Source organism: Ovis aries, chromosome 18 (genome assembly GCF_016772045.2).
Source record: "Ovis aries strain OAR_USU_Benz2616 breed Rambouillet chromosome 18, ARS-UI_Ramb_v3.0, whole genome shotgun sequence".
Taxonomy (NCBI): domain Eukaryota; kingdom Metazoa; phylum Chordata; class Mammalia; order Artiodactyla; family Bovidae; genus Ovis; species Ovis aries.
The window spans coordinates 52,598,705-52,614,693 of record NC_056071.1 but is presented as its reverse complement, the minus strand read 5'-3'; the positions used below and the strand labels follow the sequence as shown (position 1 = coordinate 52,614,693).

The 15,989-nt window shown below is 34.8% G+C and overlaps 1 protein-coding gene across 7 annotated transcripts in view; it reads right to left on the bottom strand.

Moving 5' to 3' along the window:
- TOGARAM1 (TOG array regulator of axonemal microtubules 1) overlaps window positions 1-15,989 on the bottom strand; it is a 77,027-nt gene that overhangs the window by 12,232 nt on the left and 48,806 nt on the right. For 5 of the 7 annotated variants that reach the window (XM_042235321.2, XM_060401834.1, XM_012099164.4 and 2 more), the window contains 7 exons: window positions 15,143-15,241; window positions 13,768-13,940; window positions 13,126-13,279; window positions 9,990-10,140; window positions 3,834-3,939; window positions 3,298-3,533; window positions 2,738-2,896 (listed from right to left, as the gene is read on the bottom strand). In XM_042235321.2, the coding sequence (XP_042091255.1) occupies window positions 2,738-2,896; window positions 3,298-3,533; window positions 3,834-3,939; window positions 9,990-10,140; window positions 13,126-13,279; window positions 13,768-13,940; window positions 15,143-15,241 (1,078 nt within the window). Of the gene's footprint in view, window positions 1-491; window positions 532-2,737; window positions 2,897-3,297; window positions 3,534-3,833; window positions 3,940-9,989; window positions 10,141-13,125; window positions 13,280-13,767; window positions 13,941-15,142; window positions 15,242-15,989 lie in introns of all 7 variants that reach the window. The other 2 variants (XM_042235323.2, XM_060401835.1) reach the window with 1 other exon arrangement.

Below are 15,989 nucleotides of genomic sequence, written 5' to 3'. Positions count from 1 at the left end.
AAATCTTTTAGCTATATGTAAAGGAGAGTCAAAGCTATGACTTTTTCAGGCACCCAAGGGTCCATATATAAGACTGGCATTTGGCAGAACTGTGAATTAAAAGAAGTGTTTGTCTTTGTTCTGACTTCCTTGTCTGGTGACCTTTTGCTGCTCACAGGCTGGCCAGATGTTCTGGCTTAAGTCAACCCAAGATTCTGTATTTCTGACTCTCTCTCTTTTCCTCTTCCTGCCAAAACTTACCCAGGCTTCAATTCTTCAAAAACCTATTCTTTGCTATCTAAAATACATCCAAAGTTAGCTGGTAAATCGTGGCTGATACATTAATGAAATGTCTAATGTTCTCCAAAACTAGGTTTTTTTTTAAATGTTACATTAGTTTTAACATAATTCTTTTGGGATAATACCCTAAGCCAGGATATCATTATAATGGTAAATGATGCAGTAGAAGTGCATACTGGAGATTATTTTTGGACAGGGGGGTCTTATATTACCTCATAAAACTGTATGCTTCTTCTTCCTGGAGACTTGACCCTAAAATAATTAAAATTATACCTTTACCTACAACTTGGAATGTATGACACTAGAAGAACCAGAGAAGGCAAAGCTTTTGTGGGGGAGATATATAAGATGATCTCAGAATCATTTATACCAACTAGATTTGTTCAAATGTAATGAAATTACAGAAAGGGAGGTAGTATCAGAGAACAAAAATTAGTTTTCTTGCCCCACAACCAGAATAAGGTAAACACCTAGATAAATAGCTCCTAATTAGTTATAGTTTCAAAGCTGACTCTAACTTTTATCCCAGAATGGTAAGGACTGTAGGTCTACCATAGACCGTAATGATACGCGAATGGCTAAAACAAACAAATGAGCAAGCAAAAGACGAAAAATGTAAGAAACACTGTAACTGGAAAGTTGTCATTATTCTGTAACTTTAAAACTTTAAATAAGAATCTAAGAAATGACAAAACGGATTAGAAGAATTACTATGCCATTAAGGAAAAGTTAAAATGTACAAAAAACAACTATTGTAAATTTTATTTTGTTTCTGACTGGTCTATTATGATCCAACCCTCCTAAACTGTTTTGAGCTTTACTGTGCTATTTTTCACTTTCATGCATTGGAGAAGGAAATGGCAACCCACTCCAGTATTCTTGCCTGGAGAATCCCAGGGACGGGGGAGCCTGGTGGGCTGCCGTCTATGGGGTCGCACAGAGTCGGACACGACTGAAGTGACTTAGCAGCAGCAGCTGCAGCAGCAGTGGTATGCACAACTTCTAAAATGGTTACCCCAGAGATTTCCGGCTCTAATTCCTACAATTTGTGAATATACGAGATGTAACTTCCAGGATTATGTTATATTTAATGGTACAGCTGATTTTAAGATAGGGAGATGGTCTGGGTGGACCTAAGTGAATCACATGAGCCTTTAAATGCACAGAGCTTTCTGTAGCTGGTAGAAGAAAAAGAAGTCAAACAAATTCCAAGCATGAGAGGGATTCGCCTTGTTGCTGCTGGCTTGAAGATGGAGGTGGGTTGCATGAGAAGGAATTCAGGTGGACGTAAAGGAGCTGAGAAAAGATCCTGGCTGAGGGCCAGCAAGGAAATGGTAACCTCTGTCCAATAATCATAAGAAACTGCATTCAGTCAACAAGCTGAGTTTGCAAGCAGATTCTTCTATAGTGCAAGAGCCCTGCACTGTTACCACCTTGATATCAGCCTTATGAAATCCTAAGCAGAGAACCCAATTGAGCATGCCAGACTTCTAACCTAAAAATGGTAAGCTAGAAGAGCCTGTGTTGCCTTAAATCACTACGTTTGTAGTTATTTGTTATGCAGGAATATTAAATGAATATAGTTTCTATAATTTTTTTGACATAATGCTTCCACAAGCTTAACTGTAGATACTTAAAGTAATGAACATCTCTGTCTTAAAATGTTAGAAGTTTGATGTCCTTCTTTAGCTTTTAGTCTCCACAAAGTCAAGGTCCTACCTTCTCCCTTCAATCTGAGTTCACATATAACTGCCATAATTTTTAGATTCTGTATGGGACATTATAAACATCTGGTCAAACCTTACTAATTTTATAGATGATGAAACAGAGGCTAATAGAGGTTAAGTAACTTGCTAAGGGCTGACAGTGGCTCGAGCTAGGAATTGAACCTAAGCTTCTGATTACATCCAAACTTTTGTCAGCATTACAGCTATAGTACCATCCATTTCTTAATTATTCTGTTATCCTTCCCTGACCATTCTTAACCTTCATAAAATTGTTCTTTGAGTACAAGACAGCACTCAAGAATTCATGGAATTTTCTAAGTGCACATATCTCATGCTATTCAGTTTGCTTCCTGTATTCTTCCTTGATTCTACCTGACTGCTTGGAAATACATCACTTTCCCCTAAATGCATTTACCTTATATTTACCCACAGTGAATTTCTTCTGCCACTTTTCTGCCCACTTTTATAGTTTTGTACGGTTTTCATGCAGATCATCCCTGGGACATGGCATCTTACTTAACCCAGAAGTATGTAGTGTCATCTGTAAATTTGGAGAATTCACTGTGCACTCCCTCAAGATCATTTACAAATCAGTCAAAACAGATCATCCCCCAGAACCAATCTGTGGGGGTTCCATTTAGAAAAATGTTCATTCTTCTTCAACCTTTGTTTCTACATTTAGGCCCTTGTAGTAAATAAGAGACTCAACAATATTTTTAGCAGCTACTTACCTGGTTTCTGGTGAGCTGTCCTGAGCAAATTTAGCAGCAGCGGGTAATATACGGTCAGCCATATCCTTTGTTCCAGATAAAACACGCTCTGGTTCCATAAATTCTACCACATCTGATAAATGCTGGGCCGTACATCTTCTTACTGCAATGTGTAAGTGGCTAGAGGAAACACGGTCAATTACAGTAGAGTTGATAAACTATTTTCCAAAGATATACCTTAAAAGTTAAATGATTACTCCTAAGCCTCAGCCATCCTTGTTGTAGGCCAAAATGACAAATTATTTACATTAGCTATCTCTTCCAAGAGGTTAAAACCAAAAGTTATAATCACTGACATTTATTTAGCTCCAGATCTATGAAGGTTAGTAACCCTATTAAAATAACAATATTATTGTCTTCTGTATGCTTAGTACCTTATGTGACTTTTACCACAAGGGAATTATTTAATACATGTTTTCTGACTGAAATAACATTGAAATTTGCTTTTTCCCCCTATACCCCAGATGACAAACAACTGCATTTTTAGTGCAAGGACATATCCAGATTATTTTGAACATTACCTTTGTCCTCCATTGATAAGGGAAACCACTGCACGTGCAGGAGTTACATTAGTGATCATAGCTCTTAATGCCTTGTCAACATCTTCTCTTATAAATGTATTTGATTCTCCTGACTTCTGTAACAAAACTTTTACAGTATTATCTAGTTCTTGATCCATGCTCTTTTTCAGGTGAGTGAAAAGATCACTTAAACAGACCACAGCAGCACGAGAAACTCCAGAGCGTAAATTTTTTACCTAAAAAAAAAAAAAATTTCCAAAATGTACATTTTGCTGAAATTCTGAAAGAAAATCAGTAATAATGACCTTAAAGCCAAATTTATTATCAAAGCAACATGCTTTAATATGTATAATATTATGTCTTTAAAAAAAATCAACATTTTATAAATTTTTTTAAATGTTGCAAAGTAAGGCATGAGTTATTTACATACAAGCCTACTGATTTCATTTAGTACAGTTTTTCAAGGTCAGGTAAATATGGCATGTTTATATTTTGTTATCCAAACACTCTTTAACTCAGCTGAAAAATAAGTTTACCTCCTGAACTACTGCAAAATTTGTTTCATGCAACTTTGTGTTCAGTATTTCAGAATGAAAAGCAGCTAAACATCTAATAAAGTTCAGTCCCTCAATTTTCTTCTCCCTAAGGGAAAGAGAAACAAACAACAAAATCATGTATTAAATGGGGCTCCACTGGAACAGGATCTCAGATTTCTTCTTCTTTTGTGCGTATGGATTATTGCCAATGAGGAGGCCCTGTCTATCTTCCCTTATCATGCAGGAAGCTCAAATAAAAGATATGGAAAGTTTTATTTACTCCCATTGTTCTACTCGTGATTCAAAACACCATTCAAAACCGCTACTGACAGTCAAATTAAGCATATGGTTTGTAAATAAAAAGGAACATTTCTCCACTAGTAAGCATGTCATATTCTTTTTAGAGAATAGAAAGGAAAGGAATGGCAGATGTGAGAGAAGCAATAAAACAAAAATGGAAGGAGATTAAATAACTAGCCATAATTTTGTTGGTGATCCAAGAGCAGAAAACCATTGATAAGATGGTTATGTAACTTGTATTTCTTTTTCGTTATCTTATCTAATGAGATAGATGAAGGGTAGGTGAATACTAACAAGAGAGTAGATTTACTGGGGATAGAGACATTACATTTCAAACTTGATGGTTTCCATTTTAATCATTTGAAAAATGTAAGCTGAGTTTCCTTAGTTGGTAATATTGATAGTGGTTACTTTTTTAAGCATTTAAATCCCCTGAATAAATTAGGGGGTAACAGGGAGAAAAGACCCAAGATTTCAAGGTGGCAAGAGTAAATCTATTTAACAGATGTCTGGTTCAAGATTTTCATTTTTTGGATAAGCATAAAGCTGTTACAGTTACCATTCGGATGTGTAAACAAAAAGATTCTAAACATGAATAATAGAAAGTATAGTCAAGTGAGGAAGGCAGAAAAATTAAGAAAGAGTGGCTGAAATTTTTCCAAATTTGATCAAAGCTATAAATTCTCAGATCCAAGAACAAATCCTAAATGGGATAACCACAAAAAAACACAAAATGGAACATCATTATCAAATTACTAAAAAGACTGTTAAAGGGAATTTTCTTAAAAACAGCCATATAAAAAAAGGGCAAATTACATACAGCAGAACAAAGATAACAACGATAAAAGACTTCAGGTCAGAAATATACAAGTCAGAAAACACTGTATAAAATTTAAGTGCTAAAGAGAAACCAACAACCAAAAAAATCCACTTAATTTAAGAAGGAATATATAAAGCTTAAAAGCCCAGTAACTGATAGAAAAAGTAAATAAGAAACCAGTAAGTATACAGAAAATTTAACACTTTCAACCACTACCAACCAACTTGATCTTCTTAACATTGATAGAACACTACAACCAACACCAGAATGCAGACCGTTTTTTCAAGTTCACGTGAAACATTTATCTGCATAGTTCTGGTGTCAGGGTAATGCTGATGGCAAAGAATGAGACAGGAAGCACACCAGCTTCTTCGATGTTCTAGAAGTTTGTGTAAAATTGATTTATTCCTTAAATGTTTCATATAATTCCTTCGTGAAATGATCCAAGCATGAAGCTTTCTTTGTGGGAAAGAAATTCAAACTCAATTTCCTCAAGAGATATTGGGTAATACAGATTATCTGTATCTTTTTGAGTGAGTTTTGGTAGACTGTGTCTTTCCAAAAATCTGTCCATTTCATTAAGCTGTCAATATTATGGGCCTAAAGCTATTTATCATACTCCTTTATTACTTATTTTTTCCTTCATTATTTATTTAATAGCTGTATGATCAGTAGTGATATTCCTTCTCTCATTCCTGATGTAGTAATTTGTTTCTTTCTTTCTCCATCAGTCTGACTAAAGGTTTACCAATTATATTTATCTTCTCCAAGAGACTGCTTTTATTTTCATTTGTATTCCCAATTGTTTGTTTTCTATTTCATTGCTTTCCATTACATTCTTTATTATTTTCTTTCTTTGCTTATTTTGGGCTTCATTTGCATTTCAGTTTCAGGTGAAACCTGAGGTCACTGATATAAAACTTTTCATCTTTTATAATACAGGTATTACAGGGCTATAAATTCTCCTCTAATTTAGCTGTATCCCACAAATTTTGTTTAATTTTTAATTTCATTAAATTCAAAATGCTTTCTAATTTTCCATTCTTAGAGCCATGGGTGATTAGTAAGGATGATACTTAGTTTCCAAATACTTAGAGATTTTTCAGGTATGTGTTTCCGACTTCTAATTTAATTCCACTGTGGTCAGAGAACAAACCTTCCATAATCTGAAACCTTTTAAATTACTTGTTTAATGTTTCAGAACACAGTCTTTCTCAGTAAAGACCCTTTCGGACTTGAACAGAATGAATTCTGTTTTAGCTGAAGTGTTCTATAAATGTCAATCAGGTCAAGTTGAAATTCTTTTATATCCTTATTGATTTTCTTTCTTCTAGTTCTATCAATTAATGAGAGAGGATTGTTTGAGTTCCAACTATAATTGTGGATTTGTTTATTTCTCTGCAGTTCTACCAGTAGTTGCTTAATATAATCTGAAGCTCCAGTATATGATAAATAATTGTTCAGCACGGCCATGTCTTCCTACTGAATTAACTCCCTTATCAATATAAAATGGCCCTCTTTATTCGTGATGTGATAGAATTCTAAATGATTCTAATGATAAATGTCTAATGACAGTCTAAATGACAAGACAGAAGTCTAAACCTTGCTTCCTGCCCCCAGTGTACATGACCTGAATAATACCCTCCCCTTAAGGGTGAATATGATGGGCTATTACTTCCCTCAATCATGTTAAATTATACGGCAAAAGGGATTTTACAAGTCTCCCTACAGTTCACCAATCCTCTGTTCATGTCTTTCCTCTAGCTTCTCTAACATAATGGATTAGAATTATAACTATAGTTAAAATAATGTCTTTGTCTAGTAATTCCATAATCTATAGCAACAGTTAGAACTGGGGATGGAACAACAGACTGGTTCCAAATCGGGAAAGCTTATTTAACTTATATGCAGAGTACATCATGTGAAATGGTGGGCTGGATGAAGCACAAGCTGGAATCAAGATTGCAAGGAGAAATATCAATAACCTCAGATATGCAGATGATACCACATTTATGGCAAAAAGCGAAGAACAACTAAAGAGCCTCTTGATGAAAGTGAAAGAGGAGAGTGAAAAAGCTGGCTTAAAACTCAACATTCAGGAAACTAAGATCATGGCATCCAGTTTCATCACTTCATATCAAATAGATGGGGAAACAATGGAAACAGTGACAGACTTTATTTTTGGGGGCTCCAAAATCACTGCAGATGGTGACTGCAGCCATGAAATTAAAAGACACTTGCTCCTTGGAAGAAAAGTTATGACCAACCTAGGCAGCTTATTAAAAAGCAGAGACATTACTATACCAACAAAGGTCCATCTAGTCAAAGGTATGGTTTTTCTAATAGTCTTGTATGGATGTGAGAGTTGGACTATTAAGAAAGCTGAGTGCCAAAGAATTGATGCATTTGAACTGTGGTGTTGGAGAAGACTCTTGAGAGGCCCTTGGACAGCAAGGAGATCAAACCAGTCCTTCCTAAAGGAAATCAGCCCTGAATATTCATTGGAAGAACTGATGCTGAAACTCCAATACTCTGGCCACCAAAGAACCGACTCATTGGAAAAGATCCTGATGCTGGGAAAGACTGAAGGTGGGATAAGGGGACGACAGAGGATGAGATGGTTGGATGCCATCACCAATGTGATGGACATGAGTTTGAGTAAGCTCCGCGAGTTGGTGATGGACAGGGAAGCCTGGTGTGCTGCAGTCTATGGGGTCGCAAAGAGGCAGACACGACTGAGCGACTGAACTGACTTGATACCATTTTTGGATTAGTTTCCATTGTTTGCTTTGTCCCCCCACTCATGGGTTGTGTTTTCCTGCCTCTTTGCATGCCTGGTAATTTGTTACCAGATGCCAGGCACTGTGAATTTTTATCTTAGATATTTTTATATTCCTATAAATATCCTTAGCTTTGTTATGAGATATAGTCATTTGGGAAGTCTGATCCTCTCAGGTCTTGCTTTTATGTTCTGTTTGGTAGAACAAAGTTAGTCTTTAGCCTAGGGTTTATTCATTACATAGATGAAGCAAAACTCTTTGGACTACTGTACAATGCCATGTAACTTGTAAGGTTTTCCACTGCTGGTGGGGAGAGAAAAGTATTCTTGGCCTTGTATATGCTCCAGGGATTGTTCTTGAAAACTCCTATGAGTGTTTCTTGTTCTGGCTTGTATATGCTCCAGGGATTGTTCTTTAAAACTCCTATGAGTGTTTCTTGTTCTGGCTTCACACGCATGCCTTGACCAATACTCAGCTAAACATTTGAGAGTAATTCTCTGAAGGATCCTAGAGTTCTTTAAGAAGCTGTATCCTCCTCTGGCATTCTGGCTGCAAGCTCTAGCTATCTTGGCCTCCCCAAACTCCCAGTTTTATCTCCATTTCTGCTGATATGTACATGGTTTTCCCCTCCCTAAGCTGTGATTTGAAAACTCTGCAGGAAGTTAGCAAGGGCAGTTATAGGGATCACCTTGTTTGTTTCTCAGGGATCACTGTCTTTCACTGCCTGGTGAACAATATTCTCAAAACCACTGCTTCATGTATTTTGTATGATTTCTTTAGTTCTTTCTAATGTGAAGGCAAATCTAATACCTGTTAATCCATCTTGGCAAGAAGTAGAAGTTTAATAGTTCTACTTTAGACATATTAAATTTAAAATACCTACTGTAATCCAAGTGGAAGTGTCAAGTAGAAGCTTAGAGCTTATAAGCTTAGAGGTCAAGAAGATACCAGGAATTCAGATATGCATTTATGAGAAATCAGAGTATGGATGGAATTTAAAGCTATGAAGCTGAATGAGATCATTTAAGAAAGGGACTGGCAAACTATGATTCACTGACCAAATCTGGCCCCATCAGAGTTTTCTTCTATAAGTCAAATTTTTATAAGTAAAGTTCATTTAAGCACAGCCGTCCCCATTTGTTTTCATAATGTCCATGATTTTTCATTGTAACAGCAAAGTTGAGTAGCTGCAACAGAGACATGTGGCCTGCAAAGTCTAAAATATTTTACTGTCTGGTTCTTTATAGGAAAAGATCACCAGCCTGGATCCTTGAAATGAATGTAAATAGAGAATGTCAGTGGATTAAATTCTGGAGCACTCCTCAATACTGAAACCAAACAGAACACCAATAAGCACTAAGTACTGAAGCAGGAAAAATAAGCTCGCACATAGCAACAAAGACCCAATGCAGTCAAAAGAAAAATTAATTTAAAAAAGAAAAGGGAGTGTCAACTGTATTTCAAATGATGCTGAGAGGCTAAGTGCGATGACAGTAAGTGACCAGTGTAGATTTAGCAAATGATTTCTTTTGCAGTTTTAGTGAAGTAAAGTGACGGTCGTGGAGGGGCGGGTTGAAAGTCAATTAAAGAAGGCTGAGAAGAGAACAAGAGGTGAAAAAGTAGACAAATGAATTGCCATTTTTAAGGTCTTTTGCTAACAAGTAAGGAGAAAAGAAATGTGAAAATGTGAAGACGGTGTGCAGTTTAGGAAGGATTTTTAAAAAGAATAAATATCCTGGTACATTTTTATGCCGATGAATATGATCGAGGACAAAAAGCAAAACTGAAGATGAGGTACACACTGAGGATGAAGACAGACTGAAGGAATAGAGGAGGAAATGGGCCAGAGCAGCCAATACATGCTCCAGCTGAAGCAAGCGGAGTGCCACTGTCTTTCTGTTTGCCTTGATTTACTGGCTGGGCTGGCTGGGCAGCTATGCAGCCATGGTAGAAACAGAGTAAGTATTTCCAAGACTTCTGTAGAGTATATTTCACAGAGAAACACTTGGAGAAATGATGAGATTTGTACTTAATACCGAAAGGTTAATAAAGCTAAACTATATCCTTATAATACATGTCATAACTGCTAATATAGCACTCCATGAGGCCCAGAGTTCAGCTGTTAATTATAAGCTGGGAAAAACCCAGACTGCCTAAGAACGTAAGCAATCATTTCTATGATTATTATAACAGGAAATGTTTTAATTCATAAAAAATAATTTCGGAAAACTTTTGGAACAGGGATGGTTAACTCACCAATCCTCATCAGCTAAAAGCCTCAGAGCTTCTGTCAGTGCTACTTCGGGTTTGGAAAATGGCCGTAGTTCTGATGAATCCATTATTTCTGGACTATGAGTAACAGAAGGCATCCTTTCTTTATACTGTGGAATGGCTCCAGATGCTTCATCTAAAACAAAGAAACATACTAAATAAAGCGTAAACTAACTCTGATACAAAGGGGTACAAATTTAATACTCTGACCATGAAGTCTATAAATATTGAAGCTTACATTAGTTTGTTATTGTTGTTATTTAGTCACTAAGTTGTGTCTGACTCTTTTGAGATCGCATGGACTATAACCCGCCAGGCTCCTCTGTTCCAGGGGGTTTTCCAGGCAAGAACACTGGAGTGGGCTGACATTTCCTTCTCCAGGGAATCTTCCTGACCCAGGGATCGAACCCTGCATTGCAGGTGGATTCTTTACTGCTGAGCCGGGGGGAAGCCTCAACTATTAGTTCAGTCTCCAACAAAACTATAATACCTGATATCAAAGTTATTTAAAAACTTATTTTTTATATATAAAACTATTAAATTACATTACTATAAATGTTTAAGTGGTTTTGCAGTCATGAATCAAACAACAAAGCTTAGCTTTAAGAGTTAGCAATAAAAGTTGGTAAGAAGAATATGATCCCATTTTGTAAAAAAAAATGTGGATGCATACCTAATTTACAATTCAATTGATAACAGAAATAAAGCTTTGTAACAACTGTGTATAAATTACCAGTTTTGCTATTGGTATGGTTTTTCCTGTGGTCATGTATGGATGTGAGAGTTGGACTGTGAAGAAGGCTGAACGCTGGAGAATTGATGCTTTTGAACTGTGGTGTTGGAGAAGACTCTTGAGAGTCCCTTGGACTGCAAGGAGATCCAACCAGTCCATTCTGAAGGAGATCAACCCTGGGATTTCTTTGGCAGGAATGATGCTGAAGCTGAAACTCCAGAACTTTGGCCACCTCATGTGAAGAGTTGACTCATTGGAAAAGACTCTGATGCTGGGAGGGATTGGGGATAGAAGGAGAAGGGGACGACAGAGGATGAGATGGCTGGATGGCATCACGGACTCGATGGACGCAAGTCTGAGTGAACTCCTGGAGTTGGTGATGGACAGGGAGGCCTGGCGTGCTGCGATTCATGGGGTCGCAAAGAGTCAGACACGACTGAGCAACTGAACTGAACTGATAGCACTTATAGTATACTAGAAATCCTAAGATCATATGTAGTAGCATGATCAATGTTTCTTCCACAATCAAACATTTACTATCCATTTTCCAGATATAAGGCATTATGCTAGATATTGGGGAAATAAGTGCCCAGGGTAATACCTACCACAAAGCCGCTATATACTGTAAGACACATGTAGTGAAGATGTCAGAAAGAAAAAAAAAATCAAAAAGATAAAACAGAATGTGTAATGGCTTTTGTAAATGGGTAAAGATTAGTTATTTTTTCATGTTAAGAGTTTTTTTTTGGCTACACTATATGGGCATATGGGATCTCAGTTCTCCAACCAGGGATTGAACCTGCATACCCAGCACTGAAAGCACTGATTCTTAACCACTGGACTACCAGGAAGGTCCCTAAAGAGATATTTAAATACTTCATATTAGATGTTGTGACAAATGCTTTACAAACTTTACATTTAATTCTCTCAACAAAGGTGTGATATATATTCTCATTATCTCCAATTTGCAGCCGAAAATAGAACTGAGTTTTACAGAGGCTAAGAAATGTATTTAAGGTCTCAATGCTAATGAGTGGCAAAGGCAGGATTTTCATCTAGGCTGACTATCGCTTTTGATTTTATATAAACAGGTCTAAGAAAGAATTTGTACTTTCCAAATTTTATCACATACCAGATAAGAAGATGCATGCAAAAAGATGAATATATTATTTTGGATTACTGTAGTGATAAATTAGTACCAATTTTTGTTTGAGTAAATCATATCTGAAGAAAATTACATGACAATTAATGAATATAATAAATAGACCTCAATAATTTTTTTGATGGTTCAGATGTACCCTCATTAGATTTCATAAATAAGATTGATATGTATTAAAAAAAAAAAACTTTGGAATTTTATAACCCAGAAAGAACAGCAAATTCAAAACAGCACCACTAACTATCATTTATTGAACTCCTGCCTGCATTGTGCTAAATGCTTCATTTACATCATCTCATTTGATTCATTCGACAATCTTATGTGATGGTTACTATTATTCCTGTATTATAGGTGAAAAAACTATTGCTAAAGTTTTAAGGACTCCCTCTCTTTATCTATTTTACTTTCATTCTCAAGAGAGAATAATTCATTAGGAAGGGATGCGTATATAACACCAAATTATTAACCTTGGCATTATATGACAATTTCTATTGTTTTTACCTGGAAAAAAAGAGAAACAAAACAAAACAAATATTACTCTGGAAAAGGAGGTGTACAGAACATCAATCTAAAGCAGTGTTGCCCAGGCTAGGGGCTTTGTTTTGTTTCTTAAAAACTTCTTCTCTTGCAGACTGATACTTTTACAAAATACAATAAAAAGTGTTATGACAACAGTTTCTAAAAGGTTATTCTCACTTTCAGTATTTATCTTGTAAGCATACTCTTCTGTTCAAATAATATAAGGGTAACTTCAGGGAAGCACTCTCCTTATACTTAGAAATAAAACTTGTAAAGCCTACATTATAGGTGAAAAATCACAAAATTAGTTGATGTCTCTAGAATGAATATGTAACAATTTGTGATTTGTTACTATTTATATTATTTGCTATATTTGTACTTCCATTCCTACTTTGAACTACTGGCTTAGGTAAGAAGTTTTGTGGGTTTTTCTCCCCCCTAGATTTTATGACAGTAATAGCGAAATTATTTGAGAATGCTGAAAATTCAAATTTCAAATAGTTATAAATTCAAATTTCAAATAGTTATATATTATATATAACTATCATATATAGTTAACTATATATGTTACTGAGTCATTCAAATTTCAGTATGATAGCTCAGCATATTTCACTATTAGTCATATTATCACCCTCAGTTAAACCACAGTACAGTAGTTTTAGGGTATTATGAATTAAATAAAATTGTACCAAATGTTAAATTCCACTTACTTTGAGGTGCCATTTTTTCATTTCCTGTATGTTTCATTCGTTCCCAGGGACTCTGTTCCTTCTTTTCAGAATCTTTAATGTCAAAAAGTTCTTTTTCCTCTTTTCTCTTTTGTCTCATCTTGTCATAAGTAGATTTTGAAATAGAAACTTTAATCTGCATGAAAAAGTTAAAATAGCTCTAATCATTTAGAGTATGACACTTAAAATAACCATCTTCATCTTAGGCAACTGTAAGCTATACAAAATAAACTATACATTTCTTAGTCCTTATTTCAGTAATTCTAAAATTGAATAGAATTACATAGTACCAACTGCGAACTAAATTTGTGCCTAAAGATACTAGTTTGTTACTCCTTGAGGATATCCTAGAAAATTGTCAAATATTTACATACACACATATATATGTATATAAAGTACAGGTAGAACATAAAGTACATTACATACTTCACACCAGAATAACAATATATTTGGTGGAAAAGGAGAATAAACTATCATTTACATGATTAAGGTTCAGGAATTTCAATTACATTGAGATTAAGAAAATTATAATCAAAGCACTTTTATCACCCCAAATCTGATACATACAAAACAATGACGTATCATAAGCTTGAATTTATCCTAATAATTAGGAAATAACCTTACATCTTTTTCATTCTCAGAATCAACATATGATGGAATACTCTGCTGAACTGCTCTTCCATAAATCCCTGATGGTGGTTCAGTATTTTTAACTGCAAACGAAACCCCATTTTCCACAGAAGTTATCACTGATTGACTGCAGGTTGCTGGTGCTGGAATTGGATTTCCAAATACCCCTGAAAGCAACCAACCATTAAACTGTCATTAAGTATTTATGTGATGTTACGCAGGACAACAAAGTTTTAAGACAAGGTTTTAAAAGAAGTAAACAATATAATTAATAAGAAAAACATGTTAAATAATCACAAAATATAAAAACATCTTATCAAAATGATAACATAATAACAAGACATTTCATGATGATGTCAAGTGAGAACTGCATATTTGAATATTGTAATTTCTGAGTTCATATGAATGAAAGATAACGTGAGCTGAGTGTTTAAGATGGTTTCAAAGAGCAAGGATCTGAGCTGGGACTGGAAGACATAAAAGAATTTGAGTAGACAAGTGAGGAAGGCAGGGAAAACATCCTACGAGATAAAGATGTTTGTAAGCAGAGCTCAACAAGTAGAAAGCATGTTTGTGGAGTGATATTTGATTAGGCACAAGGCAAATAGAGAAAATAAGCTTATAAGGAGAGGCTGAAGTCAATCTGAGGAGGATCTAAAATTAACTTAATGATATCAACAAAGAAGTCAGGAAAGCTTTCTAAGCATTTCATTCTATTTACCAAATATAAGATGTACACCCTCAACATCTATCATCATATTCTAGTTTTTCAATTAAAAAAGAATCTAGTTGGGCTGTGTTAATGGACTAGATGGAGAAATCTTTTTACAATGTATATAGGTATTTAATCATCACATTGTATACTTTAAATGTCTTATAATTTTATTCATCAATTATACCTCAATTGATAACTTTAAAGGATATTTGCAAACAAGTTGTTCAAAGGTTTCTCAACCTACCTGAAATATATAACAGATACTAATTAAGATTTGTCTAGTCTTTGCATGAGATGTTATAGAATTATATTAATTTATATTGATTACTAAGTCAATCAAAAAGGACTATAATTTGAATTTAAACCGCAATAAAATTATTTAAGCTATCCTAGAAGTATCTTAGAAAGTGCCTAAACTGCACCGGTCACATAATACATCTCTCTGAAAATTACTGACATAAATTTACCATTGTTTCATTAGAGGACAGAAATGTGGTGCTAAGTATTCATTTTTAATTCTTTCAATTTAACAATATTTTCAAAAAGAAAGTTCTATTCAACACCTGAAGCACACTCTTCTCTATTCTTTATTGATATGCTCTGCTTATACGTGAAGAAAACATACAATTAAAAGGCTAAATAATTTTAAAATACCTTTTCCAACAACTACTACTGAGTCTTCTGATAAGGTATTTGTAGACATGAAGTCAAAACTGGAAATTTGGTGGAAATTTGACGATGCCCCTGTAGATGCTAAAGAAACAAACAAAAAAACATATTAAAAAATACATACTTATGTAGTATTTTAGGATATCATAACATGGTTTTATAAAACTGAAAATTAATTTCATACAAAGAATTTATAATTTATATATTTACACATTAATTCAATAAATACTTAGAATACTTGGGTTTGTTCAGTGTATATTCTTGTGTCCTTTGTCATAGATTAATTGACTGCAGGTTTGTGGGTTTATTTTTGAGCTCTGTGTTCTTTTCCATTGATCTATGTATCTGCTTTTGTGCCAATACCAAACTGTTTGATTACTGTAACTTTGCAGTATTGTTTGAAGTCTGAAAGGAATACGCCTCTAGCTTTTTTCTTTTTCCTCAGTATTGCTTTGGCAATTCTGGGTGTTTGTGGTTCCATATACATTTTATTATTATTTGTTCTAGTTCTGTGAAATTTGTCATGGTTATATTGATAGGGATCACATTAAATCTGTATAATTTGTTTTGGGCAGTATAACAATATTAAATCTTGAAATCAAAGAGCAAATGATATCTTTCCATTTCTTAAAATCATCTTCAATTTCCTTTATCAATGTTTCATAGTCTTTGGTGTATAGGTCTTTCATCCTTGTGGTTAAGTTTAGTCCTAGGTATTTCATTTAATTTTTGGATGTGATTTTTTTTTTTTTTTACTTTCTGGTACTTGGTTTTAAGTATAAAGAAATGAAGCAGATTTCTATATATTACTCTTGTATCCTGCTACTTTGCC